General features: G+C 42.9%; 1 protein-coding gene across 1 annotated transcript in view; it reads left to right on the top strand.

The window, feature by feature from the left end:
* Positions 1–19,105, top strand: part of LOC118399715 (potassium voltage-gated channel subfamily KQT member 2-like) — an 82,658-nt gene that overhangs the window by 36,979 nt on the left and 26,574 nt on the right. Inside the window, exons 5-10 of the mRNA XM_052473974.1 lie at positions 3,654–3,779; positions 5,469–5,579; positions 5,805–5,900; positions 6,675–6,769; positions 15,505–15,576; positions 18,141–18,170. Of these exons, the coding sequence (XP_052329934.1) occupies positions 3,654–3,779; positions 5,469–5,579; positions 5,805–5,900; positions 6,675–6,769; positions 15,505–15,576; positions 18,141–18,170 (530 nt within the window). The remainder of the gene's footprint in view (positions 1–3,653; positions 3,780–5,468; positions 5,580–5,804; positions 5,901–6,674; positions 6,770–15,504; positions 15,577–18,140; positions 18,171–19,105) is intronic.

Genomic DNA, 19,105 nt, shown 5'->3' with positions numbered 1-19,105 from the left:
TAGAACTGGCTGCCCGGCCAAACTGAGAAATCGGGGGAGAAGGGCCTTGGTCAGGGATGTGACCAACAACCCAATGGTCACTCTGACAGAGCTCTAGAGTTCCTCTGTGAGATGGTAGAACCTTCCAGAAGGACAACTATCTCTGCAGCACTCCACCATTCAGACCTTTATGGTAGAGTGACCAGACGGAAGCCACTCCCCAGTAAAAGGCACATGACAGCCCGCTTGGAGTTTGCCAAAAGACTCTCAGACCATGAGAAACAAGATTCACTGTTATGATGAAACCAAGATTGAACCCTTTGGCCGGGATGCCAAGCATCATGTCTGGAAGAAAAATAGCACCATCCCTACAGTGAAGCATGGTGGTGGCAGCATCATGTTGTGTGGATGTTCTTCAGCGGCAGAGACTGGGAGACTAGTCATGATCGAGGCAAAGATGAACCCAGCAAAGAACTGAGAGATCCTTGATGAAAACCTGCACCAGAGCACACAGGATTGGGATGAAGGTTCACCTTCTAACAAGGCAACAACCCTAAGCACACAGCCAAGACAACGTGGCTTCGGGACAAGTCTCTGAATGTTCTTGAGTGGCCCAGCCAGAGCCCAGACTTCAACCCGATCTAACATCTCTGTTGAGACCTGAAAATAGCTGTGCAGCAACACTCACCATCCAACCTGACAGAGTTTGAGAGGATCTGCAGAGAAGAATGGGAGAAATCCCCCAAATACAGGTGTGGCAAGCTTGTAGTGTCATACCCAAGAAGACTCGAGGCTGTAATCGCTGCCAAAGGTGATTCAATTTTTTATAAATTAGCAAACATTTCTAAAAACCTGTTTTCACTTAGTCATTATGTGGTATTGTGTATAGATTGATGAAGAAAAAAAAACAATTTAATCATTTTTTAGAATAAGGCTGTACCCTAACAAAATGTGGAACAAGTCAAAGGGTCTGAATACTTTCAGAAGGCACTGTACGTTAGATAATATGAATTTGGCAGTATGTCCAATTGGCCTCACAACTGCAGACCACGTGTAACCACGCCAGCCCAGGACCTTCACATTCAGTTTCTTCACCACAGACCACGTGTAACCACGCCAGCCCAGGACCTTCACATTCAGTTTCTTCACCACAGACCACGTGAAACCACGCCAGCCCAGGACCTTCACATTCAGTTTCTTCACCACAGACCACGTCTAACCACGCCAGCCCAGGACCTTCACATTCAGTTTCTTCACCACAGACCACGTGTAACCACGCCAGCCCAGGACCTTCACATTCAGTTTCTTCACCACAGACCACGTGTAACCACGCCAGCCCAGGACCTTCACATTCAGCTTCTTCACCACAGACCACGTGTAACCACGCCAGCCCAGGACCTTCACATTCAGTTTCTTCACCACAGACCACGTGTAACCACGCCAGCCCAGGACCTTCACATTCAGTTTCTTCACCACAGACCACGTGTAACCACGCCAGCCCAGGACCTTCACATTCAGCTTCTTCACCACAGACCACGTGTAACCACGCCAGCCCAGGATCTTCACATTCAGTTTCTTCACCACAGACCACGTGTAACCACGCCAGCCCAGGACCTTCACATTCAGCTTCTTCACCACAGACCACGTGTAACCACGCCAGCCCAGGACCTTCACATTCAGTTTCTTCACCACAGACCACGTCTAACCACGCCAGCCCAGGACCTTCACATTCAGTTTCTTCACCACAGACCACGTCTAACCACGCCAGCCCAGGACCTTCACATTCAGTTTCTTCACCACAGACCACGTCTAACCACGCCAGCCCAGGACCTTCACATTTAGTTTCTTCACCACAGACCACGTCTAACCATGCCAGCCCAGGACCTTCACATTCAGTTTCTTCACCACAGACCACGTCTAACCACGCCAGCCCAGGACCTTCACATTCAGTTTCTTCACCACAGACCACGTCTAACCACGCCAGCCCAGGACCTTCACATTCAGTTTCTTCACCACAGACCACGTCTAACCACGCCAGCCCAGGACCTTCACATTCAGTTTCTTCACCACAGACCACGTCTAACCACGCCAGCCCAGGACCTTCACATTCAGTTTCTTCACCACAGACCACGTGTAACCACGCCAGCCCAGGACCTTCACATTCAGTTTCTTCACCACAGACCACGTCTAACCACGCCAGCCCAGGACCTTCACATTCAGTTTCTTCACCACAGACCACGTCTAACCACGCCAGCCCAGGACCTTCACATTCAGTTTCTTCACCACAGACCACGTGTAACCACGCCAGCCCAGGACCTTCACATTCAGTTTCTTCACCACAGACCACGTGTAACCACGCCAGCCCAGGACCTTCACATTCAGCTTCTTCACCACAGACCACGTGTAACCACGCCAGCCCAGGACCTTCACATTCAGTTTCTTCACCACAGACCACGTGTAACCACGCCAGCCCAGGACCTTCACATTCAGCTTCTTCACCACAGACCACGTGTAACCACGCCAGCCCAGGACCTTCACATTCAGTTTCTTCACCACAGACCACGTCTAACCACGCCAGCCCAGGATCTTCACATTCAGCTTGTTCACCTGTCGGATCCTCTGAGACCAGCCACCCGGAATATTTCTGTTTGTAATATAGCCCTTTTGTGGAGAAGAAGTGGCTCCCCAATAGGTGGGACTATGCCCTCCCAGGCCCACCCATGGCTGTGTCGCTGCCCAGTCATGTGAAATCAATAGATTAGGGCTTCATATATTTATTTAAATTGACTGATTTCCTAAAATTAACTGTAACTCTGTAAAATCATTGACATGTTGCTTTTATATTTTTGTTCAGTAATAGTTGAGTTACCTAAAGTTACTTTGAAAAAGTAGTTCACTACATCTAAACTACTTGGTGAAGAATTATCATATCTAAATCAGAAATGTCATAGACTACAAATTACAAGAACAGATCTGGAGTCAGATGTTAAAAGAATGTGTCATTTAACCTATTAAACACAAAAAATATGTTTCAAGTGAGAATTGGGCAGGTCTGATGCTGAAAAAGAAAGGCAATTATTGCCTAACCATGTTTTATTTTTGCAAAAAAAAGTAGCTTGTAGTTGCAGTAGTACACCACTTCATGGTAAAGTAATTAACTACTGAAAACACTACCAAGATTTGAATTTAGTTCCACCAAGCTACTGCAAAATGTATTTATATTACTAGTTGAATTACATGTAGATCACTACTCCCTAACACTGGTAACCATACTCACCTCTAGTTTCATACTTTTTGCATCTGCCCATTAGAGAGCCCAATTTTGGGGTGGCAGGTAGCCTAGTGGTTAGAGCATTGAGCCAGTAACAGAAAGGTTGCTGGATTGAATCCTCAAGCTGACAAGGTCAAAATCTGTTCCTCGGTAGGCTGTCATTGTAAAATAAGAATTTGTTCTTAACTGACTTGCCTAGTAAAATAAAGGTAAAAAATAAATAAATGCAATACTTTTTTATTCGTACTCTGGTCATAAAATAAATATGCAAATAGCGAGCATCTATTCATCTAATAAAGCAAGTTTCCTCTCAAAGGTAATATTGCTTCAATACTCTGATCTTGAAATGAATATGCAGTAGCTGTATTGTTTTCATTTCTTTCTGATCTTTTACTTTTTGCAGGAGCTGATCACGGCGTGGTACATCGGCTTCCTCTGCCTCATCCTGGCGTCCTTCCTGGTCTACCTGGCAGAAAAAGAGGACAACGACCAGTTTGAGACCTACGCAGACGCACTGTGGTGGGGCCTGGTAAGTCACTCTCAGTCTGGTTCCACATGTCCTTCCAAACCCTTCCCAGTGGTTGCTAATAGGACAATGTCTGTCTCCATGAAACACTCAGCGGGTTGCTGATAGGAAAATGTATGTCCCCACAAAACACTCAGCGGTTGCTGATAGGAGAATGTATGTCCCCATGAAACACTCAGCGGTTGCTGATAGGAGAATGTATGTCCCCATGAAACACTCAGCGGGTTGCTGATAGGAGAATGTATGTCCCCACAAAACACTCAGCGGTTGCTGATAGGAGAATGTATGTCCCCATGAAACACTCAGCGGTTGCTGATAGGAGAATGTATGTCCCCATGAAACACTCAGCGGTTGCTGATAGGAGAATGTATGTCCCCATGAAACACTCAGCGGGTTGCTGATAGGAGAATGTATGTCCCCATGAAACACTCAGCGGTTGCTGATAGGAGAATGTATGTCCCCATGAAACACTCAGCGGGTTGCTGATAGGAGAATGTCTGTCCCCATGAAACACTCAGCGGTTGCTGATAGGAGAATGTATGTCCCCATGAAACACTCAGCGGTTGCTGATAGGAGAATGTATGTCCCCATGAAACACTCAGCGGTTGCTGATAGGAGAATGTATGTCCCCATGAAACACTCAGCGGGTTGCTGATAGGAGAATGTATGTCCCCATGAAACACTCAGCGGGTTGCTGATAGGAGAATGTATGTCCCCATGAAACACTCAGCGGGTTGCTGATAGGAGAATGTCTGTCCCCATGAAACACTCAGCGGGTTGCTGATAGGAGAATGTATGTCTCCATGAAACACTCAGCGGGTTGCTGATAGGAGAATGTATGTCCCCATGAAACACTCAGCGGTTGCTGATAGGAGAATGTATGTCCCCATGAAACACTCAGCGGGTTGCTGATAGGAGAATGTATGTCCCCATGAAACACTCAGCGGTTGCTGATAGGAGAATGTATGTCCCCATGAAACACTCAGCGGTTGCTGATAGGAGAATATATGTCCCCATGAAACACTCAGCGGTTGCTGATAGGAGAATGTATGTCCCCATGAAACACTCAGCGGTTGCTGATAGGAGAATGTATGTCCCCATGAAACACTCAGCGGTTGCTTATAGGAGAATGTATGTCCCCATGAAACACTCAGCGGTTGCTGATAGGAGAATGTATGTCCCCATGAAACACTCAGCGGTTGCTGATAGGAGAATGTATGTCCCCATGAAACACAGTTTGTCAGGTCCCAACAAAACACCCAGCACTTGTTTAAACATAATTTTTGGACATCCCCATGAAATAGCCAGCAACATTTCAGTCACCACTCTTAATAGGATATTTTCTATAGGTCCTTATAAAACACCCAGCATTTCTTAATAGGATATTTTCTATAGGTCCTTATAAAACACCCAGCATTTCTGAATATTATATTTTCTATAGGTCCTTATACAACACCCAGTATTTGTGTTAACTGAGAATCTAAAGAAAGATGAGATGAATGTAATTCAACCTTGGGACTTAGCATGACAAGTGGTATCTTCTTATGTCACCCTTCATGAGAGACCATCTGAATAACAGCCTCGGAGAATGATTGTCTTGTTACATGTAACAGCTTCGTGTGAGATGGAAAAAGCACCCTGAATATTGATAACAAAGGTGTAATTCAATATGTCTGCCAATTGCCTTCTCAGATCACCCTGACTACCATTGGGTACGGAGACAAGTTTCCCATAACGTGGAACGGACGTCTTCTCGCCGCAACCTTCACCCTGATTGGAGTATCTTTCTTTGCACTTCCAGCAGTAAGATGTTTTTATCCAAAGAAATGACTGAAGTAACTTATTAATGTGCACTTAATGCAAGGAAATAGAGGGCTACTGAAGAAACTCAGAAAATTAGTGCCACGAAGCATTTGCAATTTGATAGTCAAACGTTACTCTGAAGTAAGAGTTCATTATGTAACTGTGAATTGATCATGTTTTCCAGAGGCTTGTTGTTGTGACTAACAGCTTGTCTGTATCTCTAAGGGTATCTTGGGCTCCGGCTTCGCCTTGAAGGTCCAGGAGCAACATCGACAAAAACACTTTGAGAAGAGGCGGAATCCTGCGGCAGGACTTATTCAGGTAAATAAACCAGGAGCTTACCCAGTCTAAAAAACAACATTTAGAGCGTTTTCACTCAAATCCAGGTGATATGGTATCCTGGCGATATGGTATCCTGGTGATATGGAATCCTAGTGATCTGGTGTCCTGGTGGGGTTCCATTGACCATTTCTGGGAATTTCACAAAATAGTCTTTGCTTCCACAAGAATGTAAATGAACAGTTTCAGGGTACTCTTTCCAAGACAAACATTCTACATGACGCCACCATTCTAGCGTGTTTATATGAGGTAAAACTTTCCATGTCACAATACCTGGTACTCTAGTTCTGGATCCTGAACCCACTTCTCAGTCAACTACTAGAATTAATTTAGGTTTCCCTGGTCCCAAAATACTCCAGTCGCCCAATCAGACAATGATGTGAAAGCACCAAACACTCCAGTCGCCCAATCAGACAATGATGTGAAAACGCCAAACACTCCAGTCGCCCAATCAGACAATGATGTGAAAGCACCCACACACAGGCCAGAGAAAGACAGCTTAGACAGTACACACACAGTGATAGATATCGGAGTGTGAGTTGCCTCTGCCAAGACATGAGTAATAGGGCTCACTTAGTAATTCCCTGCTTGCTGTTCATACCTACATATAGTGTACACGCAAAGATTTGTATGAAAACATAAAGGAAATGCTGTATTCATGCAAAACCATGCACTTCTCTCTCTATTTCTTTCTCTCGCCATTTATTATTCATCCTGCTCTCTCCTTTAGTTAATCTATCTCTCTCTTCTATTTAGGCCGGGTGGCGCTTCTACGCCACTAATCTCACCCGGCCAGACCTGGAGTCGACGTGGGATTATTACGAACGCACCGTATCCTCACCGATGTACAGGTATTGATTATATAGTAAATTAGCGGCTAGATTTAAATTGTCCCCGTCTGCTAATCTCCGGTGTCAGCTGAGATGGATCCAGCCATCACTGCCTCCATCGATCCACCACTCTGACATTCCTTTCCCCTCAATCTGAAGGTTAATGAGGTGTCTAAGATGTCTAATCAGGATCTATGTAGAGGCTACGGGCCTGATGGATTGTTATTGGTCCAAGCCAATAGATGTTCAGTTATAGTAATAACAATCTGAAGGTTCATGACGATGTCTAATCAGGATCTATGTAGAGGCTATGGGCCTGATGGATTGTTATTGGTCCAAGCCAATAGATGTTTAGTTATAGTAATAACAATCTGAAGGTTAATGACGATGTCTAATCAGGATCTATGTAGAGGCTATGGGCCTGATGGATTGTTATTGGTCCAAGCCAATAGATGTTTAGTTATAGTAATAACAATCTGAAGGTTCATGACGATGTCTAATCAGGATCTATGTAGAGGCTACGGGCCTGATGGATTGTTATTGGTCCAAGCCAATAGATGTTCAGTTATAGTAATAACAATCTGAAGGTTAATGACGATGTCTAATCAGGATCTATGTAGAGGCTACGGGCCTGATGGATTGTTATTGGTCCAAGCCAATAGATGTTTAGTTATAGTAATAACAATCTGAAGGTTCATGACGATGTCTAATCAGGATCTATGTAGAGGCTACGGGCCTGATGGATTGTTATTGGTCCAAGCCAATCGATGTTTAGTAATAGCAATCTGAAGGTTAATGACGATGTCTAATCAGGATCTAACTGCCAAAATAAAGGAAACGCCAACATGAATAGTGTTAATACACTGTTGGGCCACGAACAGCTACAATGCACCTTGGTACAAATTCTACAGGTGTACATTTCTTACTAAATTCTCTGCATACATGGAGATTCTAGGATTTGCGTGTGCCACAAATTATTGGCATTTGTCAAACTGTCGCACACAACACCTACGCATTTTTTCATTGATAAATCAGATACATACTATAATTTTGGCTACAAACCTACCTGCTACAAACCCACCTGCTACAAACCCACCTGGAAAACATCTTCCATTCACATTTGATGGAAACAAAAACGCTATCATTTGCTGTATGATTTGGAGATGTTGGAAAATTTGATCACAATTCTATAAAGGTTTAAGAGAATGTTACAGTGCCTTTTTCAAATAAAAAATGTGTGCCGCCTAGCGAGTGACAAACACTAGCCGCGCATTCAGAAAGATTGATTGTCCTTTCAAACAATTTAAAAGTAAATGCTATAGCCCACACTTCTATGCAAAAGAGAAATTGTTGATCAATATTTAATTTAACAATAGATGATTATGTTTCTATCTCATGCCTTGGTATAGGCTCTGAGATGAAATAAGATAGGCCATGATGTCTCGCTTCAATCGCACAGCAAATAGCCTATCCAGACTGTCACAGACTATCAAGGCTACCAGTCTATTTACTTTCAAGCATAGTTGGCTATTTGAATGAGCGATGGATAAATGGTAGCATGCTTGGCTATTGAATGAGTGATGGATAAATGGTAGCATGCTTGGTTATTGAATGAGAGATGGATAAATGGTAGCATGCATGGCTATTGAATGAGCGATGGATAAAATGTAGCCTAATATTTTTTGATAAATGAGGCCCCAGGTGACTGTGACACACACACACTTTAATTCCCCTATGCTCCTTTGAGACCCCTCTACTACCCACCACTGCGACCTGTATGCTCTCGTTGGCTAGCCCTCGCTTCATATTCGTCGCCAAACCCACTGGCTCCAGGTCATCTATAAGTCTATAAGTCTTTGCTAGGTAAAGCCAGCCTTATCTCAGCTCACTGGTCACCATACCAGCACCCAACCGTAGCACGCGCTGCAGCAGGTATATTCCACTGGTCACCATACCAGCACCCACCCGTAGCACGCGCTGCAGCAGGTATATTCCACTGGTCACCATACCAGCACCCACCCGTAGCACGCGCTGCAGCAGGTATATTCCACTGGTCACCATACCAGCACCCACCCGTAGCACGCGCTGCAGCAGGTATATTCCACTGGTCACCATACCAGCACCCACCCGTAGCACGCGCTGCAGCAGGTATATTCCACTGGTCACCATACCAGCACCCACCCGTAGCACGCGCTGCAGCAGGTATATTCCACTGGTCACCATACCAGCACCCACCCGTAGCACGCGCTGCAGCAGGTATATTCCACTGGTCACCATACCAACACCCACCCGTAGCACGCGCTGCAGCAGGTATATTCCACTGGTCACCATACCAGCACCCACCCGTAGCACGCGCTGCAGCAGGTATATTCCACTGGTCACCATACCAACACCCACCCGTAGCACGCCCTGCAGCAGGTATATTCCACTGGTCACCATACCAGCACCCACCCGTAGCACGCGCTGCAGCAGGTATATTCCACTGGTCACCATACCAGCACCCACCCGTAGCACGCGCTGCAGCAGGTATATTCCACTGGTCACCATACCAACACCCACCCGTAGCACGCGCTGCAGCAGGTATATTCCACTGGTCACCATACCAGCACCCACCCGTAGCACGCGCTGCAGCAGGTATATTCCACTGGTCACCATACCAACACCCACCCGTAGCACGCGCTGCAGCAGGTATATTCCACTGGTCACCATACCAGCACCCACCCGTAGCACGCGCTGCAGCAGGTATATTCCACTGGTCACCATACCAGCACCCACCCGTAGCACGCGCTGCAGCAGGTATATTCCACTGGTCACCATACCAACACCCACCCGTAGCACGCGCTGCAGCAGGTATATTTCACTGGTCATCCCCAAAGCCAAGTGCTCTTTTGGCTGCCTTTCCTTCCAGTTCTCTGCTGCCAGTGACTGGAACAAACTTCAATCATCTCTGAAACTGGATTCTTATATCTCCCTCACTAACTTTAAGCATCACCTGTCAGAGCAGCTTATCGATCATTGCACCTGTACACAGCCCATCTGTAAATAGCCCACCCATCTACCTCATCCCCATATTGTTATTTATTTTTGCTCCTTTGCACCCCAGTATCTCTACTTGCACATTCATCTTCTGTACATCAATCACTCCAGTGTTTAATTGCTCAATTATAATTATTTCACCACTATGGCCTATGTATTGCCTTACCTTCCTTATCTTACTCCATTTGCACACACTGTATATATATTCTTTGTGTTATTGACTGTACGTTTGTTTATCCCATGTGTAACTCTGTGTTGTTTGTGTCACACTGCTTTGCTTTATCTTGGCCAGGTCGCAGTTGTACATGAGAACTTGTTCTCAACTAGCCTACCTGGTTAAATAAAGGTGAAATATATATATATTTTTTAAGTCACTGAGATCTCTTCTTCTAGCCATGGTAACCAAAATAATATTTTTTAATTGCTTAATTAACTCAGGAACCAACACCTGTGTTCTAGCACCTGGTTTCAATATACTTTCTATCCTTCATTTACTCAAGTGTGTCCTTTACTTTGGCAGTTACCTGATAGAGGCTAAGGGCCAGATGGATTCTTAGTCTAAGCCAATAGACATTTACTTCATTATAATAATATATATTTTTTATCCTAAGTGGCTAACAACAGCGAGTGCTGTTCGTGTCGTGGCGCTGTGCTTTAACAACGGAAGCACAGAGGACATGACATTTTACCATGTGGATTCGTTTAGAAATGATGGTATAGTTATTATAGAAATGTATGAAGGAAATCTGTGAAGGTTTAATGTAGTCTAGTCTTTGTGTTTGCTTAGGGAGGAAAAACTGTGCACAAGCTCACTTCACCCCACGAGATCATGTGTTGACAGACAGAGTTGGATTGTATAATGACGATGTCATTAGCAAACATGAAATGAATCAAATCGTATTAGTCACATGTGCCTAATACAACAGGTGAATTACTTACTTTGAAATGTTTACTTACAAGCCCCTAACCAACAGTGCAGTTTCAAAAAATACAGATAAGAACAAGAGCTAAATGTAACAAGTAATTAAAGAGGAGCAGTAAAACATTTATACAGGGGGGTGCCAGCACCGGTTAATGGAGGTAGTATGTACATGTAGGTAGAGTTAATGAAAGTGACTATGCATAGATGACAACAGAGACTGGCAGTGGTGTGTAGACAGGAGGGCAATATGAATAGTCTAGGTAGCCATTTGACTAGATGTTCAGGAGTCTTTTGGCTTGAGGGTAGAAGCTGTTTTAGAAGCCTCTTGGACCTAGACTTGGTGCTTTGCTAACACTTGTCGTACGGTAGCAGAGAGAACAGTCTATGACTAGGGTGGCTGGAGTCTTTGACAATTTTCAGGGCCTTCCTTTGACACCGCCTGTTATAGAGGTCCTGGATGGCAGGAAGCTTGGCTTCAGTGATGTAATGGGCCTTTCACATTACCCTCTGTAGTTCCTTGCAGTCGGAGGCCGAGCAGTTGCCATACCAGGCAGTGATGGTGCAGCTGTAGAACCTTTTGAGGATCTGAGGACCCATGCCAAATCTTTTCAGTCTCCTGAGGGGTAATAGGTTTTGTCGTGCCCGCTTCACAACTGACATGGTATGCTTGGACCATGTTAGTTTGTTGATGATGTGGACACCAAGGAACTTGAAGCTCTCAACCTGCTCCAATGCAGCCGCGTCGATTAGAATGGGGGCATGCTCGGTCCTCTTTTTCCTGTAGTCCACAATCATCTCCTTTGTCTTGATCACATTGTGAGATAGGTTGTTATTCTGGCAGCACATGGCCAGGTCTCTGACCTCCTCCCTATAGGCTGTCTCGTTGTTGTCGGTGATCAGGCCTACCACTGTTGTGTCATCGGCAAATTTAATGATGGTGTTGGAGTCATGCCTGACCATGCAGTCATGAGTGAACAGGGAGTACAGGAGGGGGTCGAGCACGCACCGTTGAGGGGCCCCTGTATTGAGGATCAGTGTGACGGATGTGTTGTTACCTACCCTTACCACCTGGGGGCGACCCGTCATGAAGTCCAGGATCCAGTTGGAGGGAGGTGTTCAGTCCCAGGGTCCCTAGCTCATTGATTAGCTTTGAGGGCACCATGGTGCTGAACGCTGAGGTGTAGTCAATGAACAGCATTCTCACATAGGTGCTCCTTCTGTCCAGGTGGGAAAGGGTAGTGTGGAGTGCAATAGAGACTGCATCATCTGTGGATATGTTGGGGCGGTATGCAAATTGGAGTGGGTCTGGAGTTTCTGGGATGATGTTGTTTATGTGAGCCATGACCAGCCTTTCAAAGCACCTCATGGTTACAGATATGGCTTTTTATGTACGCCCTTATACGGTGTGGTTTTCCAAAGTCCTGCTTGGCTGTAGTACTAGGGTACTCACTAGGAACCAAACAGATTCATACAGTCTCTCCCTGTTTCGGTTTATCTGAACTATCTGAAATTGCAAAAATACGACCCAGAAAACGTCAACACCAACCATCTGAGACTAATTATAAATCTGTTTTATCCTCAATAATCAAAAATATTACTACATTTTACTGTTGCATACTTGCTTTTCGTTCTAGTCTTTATGCAAATTGTGAAAATGTATAATTTATGAGATGCAAATTTTACCTACTTTATTTGGTTGGACATTTGGACGGACATCTTTGGAATATGTGAAACCACAGCTCCAATCCCATGTCGGGGTATAACTGGTATCAGTTCCCTCTTGGACTCCAACATATTGCTCAGTATAAGCTGGGTGCTATAGCAGGTTTTACCATCATTATTTCTGTGCTGTCGTCAGGGTCTGGCAATGCAAGCTGTTTGATGTCCACCTAAAACGTTTGATTGATGCCTGGCCTTTCCTGCTTTGATGTCTGAGAGGAAACTTTATGGAGCGCACCACACCATGCCAGTGAAATTATATTCCATTTCTTCTCACCCCGATAACACCCACACACACACACACATCGGGTGACAAGTTTCAAGTTAAATTTGGATGAGATATGGTTCACAATTTCTGTTGGTTTGTAACAATTTGGTGACATTGACATGCTGCCTAAGCATACTGTTTGTGTTGAGTTATTATTTATGTGAATTTACTATGCCAGACGGATATACTACAAAGCAGGATCAATGAGTTAGCTTACTTGTCAAAAATATTCTCACATAACATACAACAACATTTTTTAAAATAAGCTTGAAATGTGCATGGTCTAATTGAGTCAACATTCAAAAACAATTTAGTTTAGCTTTTGAACCTGAAAATCTGTAGCTATTTTTTGTTGTTTATCCATGTTAGCTGGCTAACTCATTGATCCTGATTTGTAGTATACCTCTTAGATGTCTAGATGTCTGACTTGAGATTGAGTATTGATTGATAGAGGAAGGGATAAATGCAAATGGAGCGGGCCAGGGGTGGGCCATATCTGGTTGTCGCATGGTGGGCTCAGGGCCAAGAGACTGTTTTTAAAAAAAATGTAAACTTCATCTGCAGAAAAGGTTTCCATTGGATACGGCAAGTCTTGGATTAATCCAAGTGTGCTGTGTGATGTCTCATATGGAACAACAGGCTACTTTGAAAGTTGAGGGGTCAAATTGGATGCAAATGCCGTAGGTCAACAGTGAATTATAATTGAACAGAACATTACAGAAAACAAGCATCTATTATAAAACGTTGGAAGATTACTGAATTGGATAGTTATTGTTATTGCAGTTTTTTATATTGTCACATAATATCTTATCTGCATTCGAACTATGAAATGAAAATACCATCTTAGTTCTGGTTACAAGGCAATTGAAAACATCCCCCCAGAATTCAAGCTTTTGATAAGGAGAGGGAGACACACAAAATAAAGAAGGAAATATATAGCCTACTACCCATAGATGGCACTAATTGCATCCTGAATCAAATACAGTGCCTTGCGAAAGTATTCGGCCCCCTTGAACTTTGCGACCTTTTGCCACATTTCAGGCTTCAAACATAAAGATATAAAACTGTCTTTTTTTGTGAAGAATCAACAACAAGTGGGACACAATCATGAAGTGGAACGACATTTATTGGATATTTCAAACTTTTTTAACAAATCAAAAACTGAAACATTGGGTTGCAAAATTATTCAGCCCCTTTACTTTCAGTGCAGCAAACTCTCTCCAGAAGTTCATTGAGGATCTCTGAATGATCCAATGTTGACCTAAATGACTAATGATGATAAATACAATCCACCTGTGTGTAATCAAGTCTCCGTATAAATGCACCTGCACTGTGATAGTCTCAGAGGTCCGTTAAAAGCGCAGAGAGCATCATGAAGAACAAGGAACACACCAGGCAGGTCCGAGATACTGTTGTGAAGAAGTTTAAAGCCGGATTTGGATACAAAAAGATTTCCCAAGCTTTAAACATCCCAAGGAGCACTGTGCAAGCGATAATATTGAAATGGAAGGAGTATCAGACCACTGCAAATCTACCAAGACCTGGCCGTCCCTCTAAACTTTTAGCTCATACAAGGAGAAGACTGATCAGAGATGCAGCCAAGAGGCCCATGATCACTCTGGATGAACTGCAGAGATCTACAGCTGAGGTGGGAGACTCTGTCCATAGGACAACAATCAGTCGTATATTGCACAAATCTGGCCTTTATGGAAGAGTGGCAAGAAGAAAGCCATTTCTTAAAGATATCCATAAAAGGTGTCGTTTAAAGTTTGCCACAAGCCACCTGGGAGACACACCAAACATGTGGAAGAAGGTGCTCTGGTCAGATGAAACCAAAATTGAACTTTTTGGCAACAATGCAAAATGTTATGTTTGGCGTAAAAGCAACACAGCTCATCACCCTGAACACACCATCCCCACTGTCAAACATGGTGGTGGCAGCATCATGGTTTGGGCCTGCTTTTCTTCAGCAGGGACAAGGAAGATGGTTAAAATTGATGGGAAGATGGATGGAGCCAAATACAGGACCATTCTGGAAGAAAACCTGATGGAGTCTGCAAAGACCTGAGACTGGGACGGAGATTTGTCTTCCAACAAGACAATGATCCAAAACATAAAGCAAAATCTACAATGGAATGGTTCAAAAATAAACATATCCAGGTGTTAGAATGGCCAAGTCAAAGTCCAGACCTGAATCCAATCGAGAATCTGTGGAAAGAACTGAAAACTGCTGTTCACAAATGCTCTCCATCCAACCTCACTGAGCTCGAGCTGTTTTGCAAGGAGGAATGGGAAAAAATGTCAGTCTCTCGATGTGCAAAACTGATAGAGACATACCCCAAGCGACTTACAGCTGTAATCGCAGCAAAAGGTGGCGCTACAAAGTATTAACTTAAGGGGGCTGAATAATTTTGCACCCCCAATTTTTCAGTTTTTGATTTGTTAAAAAAGTTTTAAATATCCAATAAATGTCGTTCCACTTCATGATTGTGTCCCACTTGTTGTTGATTCTTCACAAAAAAATACAATTTTATATCTTTATGTTTGAAGCCTGAAATGTGGCAAAAGGTCGCAAAGTTCAAGGGGGCCGAATACTTTCGCAAGGCACTGTATACTGAGTGTATAAAACATTAGGAACACCTTCCTAATATTGAATTGCACCCCTATTTTGCCCTCAGATTATCTAGCCTAAATTCATCAGGGCATGGGACTCCACATGGATGCTGGCCCATGTTGACTGCAATCTATGAAGTGAAGCTATGGTACTTTTTTGTTGCTTCCCTGTAACACGACAAGTCTTGTTTTTCTAAGTAGACTGATCCCGCCGCTGAATCAACTGGATCTCCTGAGAAACCTGAAGAGCAAGTCGGGACTATCATTCAGGTCAGAAACAATATGAATTCCACACCTCCTAAGATGCATTATGTCTTCATAACAATAGGAATTCATCACCTCCTAAGATGCAATATGTCTTCATAACAATAGGAATTCATCACCTCCTAAGATGTGATATGTCTTCATAACAATAGGAATTCATCACCTCCTAAGATGCAATATGTCTTCATAACAATAGGAATTCATCACCTCCTAAGATGCAATATGTCTTCATAACAATAGGAATTCATCACCTCCTAAGATGTGATATGTCTTCATAACAATAGGAATTCATCACCTCCTAAGATGCAATATGTCTTCATAACAATAGGAATTCATCACCTCCTAAGATGTGATATGTCTTCATAACAATAGGAATTCATCACCTCCTAAGATGCAATATGTCTTCATAACAATAGGAATTCATCACCTCCTAAGATGTGATATGTCTTCATAACAATAGGAATTCATCACCTCCTAAGATGTGATATGTCTTCATAACAATAGGAATTCATCACCTCCTAAGATGTGATATGTCTTCATAACAATAGGAATTCATCACCTCCTAAGATGTGATATGTCTTCATAACAATAGGAATTCATCACCTCCTAAGATGCAATATGTCTTCATAACAATAGGAATTCATCACCTCCTAAGATGTGATATGTCTTCATAACAATAGGAATTCATCACCTCCTAAGATGTGATATGTCTTCATAACAATAGGAATTCATCACCTCCTAAGATGTGATATGTCTTCATAACAATAGGAATTCATCACCTCCTAAGATGTGATATGTCTTCATAACAATAGGAATTCATCACCTCCTAAGATGTGATATGTCTTCATAACAATAGGAATTCATCACCTCCTAAGATGTGATATGTCTTCATAACAATAGGAATTCATCACCTCCTAAGATGTGATATGTCTTCATAACAATAGGAATTCATCACCTCCTAAGATGTGATATGTCTTCATAACAATAGGAATTCATCACCTCCTAAGATGTGATATGTCTTCATAACAATAGGAATTCATCACCTCCTAAGATGTGATATGTCTTCATAACAATATGAATTCATCACCTCCTAAGATGTGATATGTCTTCATAACAATAGGAATTCATCACCTCCTAAGATGTGATATGTCTTCATAACAATAGGAATTCATCACCTCCTAAGATGCAATATGTCTTCATAACAATAGGAATTCATCACCTCCTAAGATGCAATATGTCTTCATAACAATAGGAATTCATCACCTCCTAAGATGCAATATGTCTTCATAACAATAGGAATTCATCACCTCCTAAGATGTGATATGTCTTCATAACAATAGGAATTCATCACCTCCTAAGATGTGATATGTCTTCATAACAATAGGAATTCATCACCTCCTAAGATGTGATATGTCTTCATAACAATAGGAATTCATCACCTCCTAAGATGTGATATGTCTTCATAACAATAGGAATTCATCACCTCCTAAGATGTGATATGTCTTCATAACAATAGGAATTCATCACCTCCTAAGATGTGATATGTCTTCATAACAATAGGAATTCATCACCTCCTAAGATGTGATATGTCTTCATAACAATAGGAATTCATCACCTCCTAAGATGTGATATGTCTTCATAACAATAGGAATTCATCACCTCCTAAGATGTGATATGTCTTCATAACAATAGGAATTCATCACCTCCTAAGATGTGATATGTCTTCATAACAATAGGAATTCATCACCTCCTAAGATGTGATATGTCTTCATAACAATAGGAATTCATCACCTCCTAAGATGCAATATGTCTTCATAACAATAGGAATTCATCACCTCCTAAGATGTGATATGTCTTCATAACAATAGGAATTCATCACCTCCTAAGATGTGATATGTCTTCATAACAATAGGAATTCATCACCTCCTAAGATGCAATATGTCTTCATAACAATAGGAATTCATCACCTCCTAAGATGTGATATGTCTTCATAACAATAGGAATTCATCACCTCCTAAGATGTGATATGTCTTCATAACAATAGGAATTCATCACCTCCTAAGATGTGATATGTCTTCATAACAATATGAATTCATCACCTCCTAAGATGCAATATGTCTTCATAACAATATGAATTCATCACCTCCTAAGATGCAATATGTCTTCATAACAATATGAAACATTAGGGAAAATATAGCATCAATGCTATCAGAGTTTTGCCTGAGATTGACAGACTATTGACGTGTGTGTGTCTGTGTGTTTGTGTGTCTGTGTGTGTGTGTGTGTGTGTGTGTGGTGTGTGTGTGTGTGTCTCTCTGTGTGTGTGTGTGTGTTTGTGTGTGTGTGTGTGTGTGTGTGTGTGTGTGTGTGTGTGTGTGTGTGTGTGTGTGTGTGTGTGTGTGTGTGTGTGTGTGTGTGTGTGTGTGTGTGTGTGTGTCTCTCTGTGTGTGTGTGTGTGTGTGTGTGTGTGTGTGTGTGTGTGTGTGTGTGTGTGTGTGTGTGTGTGTGTGTGTGTGTGTGTGTGTGTGTGTGTGTGTGTGTGTGAGACTTTGTGTTTCCTGACCAAACAGAAAGGAATCCCAACCGGAGCCCTCCCCAAGGTCAGTTTAAAAACATTATTTCACAACGATGTAAAATAAATCTGCAACCCAAATTTCCAGTTGGTTCCAAAGTGGACACTAAACCGGAAGACTGTTCAAAACAGTCACCAACGTTGATAGTACCAGCCCATGTCTTATTACCACCAAGGTGACCAACTGCTTTCTATACATGGAATGCATCCCAAATAGCACCCTATTCCCTATTTTAGTGCACTACTTAAAAGTGTACTACATAGGGAATAGGGTGCCATTTGGGATGCAACCAAGGTCACAGACAACAACACAGAGGCCAACCTACTTACACTCATATTTACCCGTCTAATTACTAACTAATGATCCATGAGGGCGTGACATCAATGAGAACATTATTTATGTGCCCTGACCCTGTCCTCTGATGGACTCCTGGCCATGTTCATAGGTAGTGCACGTTCTCATAGGTAGTGCATGTGACCATGCTCATAGGTATTGCACGTTCTCGTAGGTAGTGCATGTGACCATGCTCATAGGTATTGCACGTTCTCGTAGGTAGTGCATGTGACCATGCTCATAGGTAGTCCATGTGACCATACTCATAGGTAGTGCACGTTCTCATAGGTAGTGCATGTGACCATGTTCATAGGTAGTGCACGTTCTCGTAGGTAGTGCATGTGACCATGCTCATAGGTAGTGCACGTGACCATGCTCATAGGTAGTGCACGTGCTCATAGGTAGTGCATGTGACCGTGTTCATAAGTCGTGCACGTGCTTACTCAGGTGATTCAGTCATATGGCCACAGATATGTTAAGCTCATGAATGAGAAAAAGACAGGATTGTGTGTTTGTGTTAGTGTTTTAGACAAGCTCAATAAAATGAGGAGTGTTAGTGAAAAATGTTGTTATTATTTACTGCCTAGTGATGATACTCCACTGACAATATTCACTTGGATGCAATACCA

The sequence above is a fragment of the Oncorhynchus keta genome, chromosome 21 (assembly GCF_023373465.1).
Source record: "Oncorhynchus keta strain PuntledgeMale-10-30-2019 chromosome 21, Oket_V2, whole genome shotgun sequence".
Classification (NCBI taxonomy): Eukaryota; Metazoa; Chordata; class Actinopteri; order Salmoniformes; family Salmonidae; genus Oncorhynchus; species Oncorhynchus keta.
Note: the sequence above shows the minus strand (reverse complement) of the source record. Positions and strands in the feature narration are given on the sequence as shown.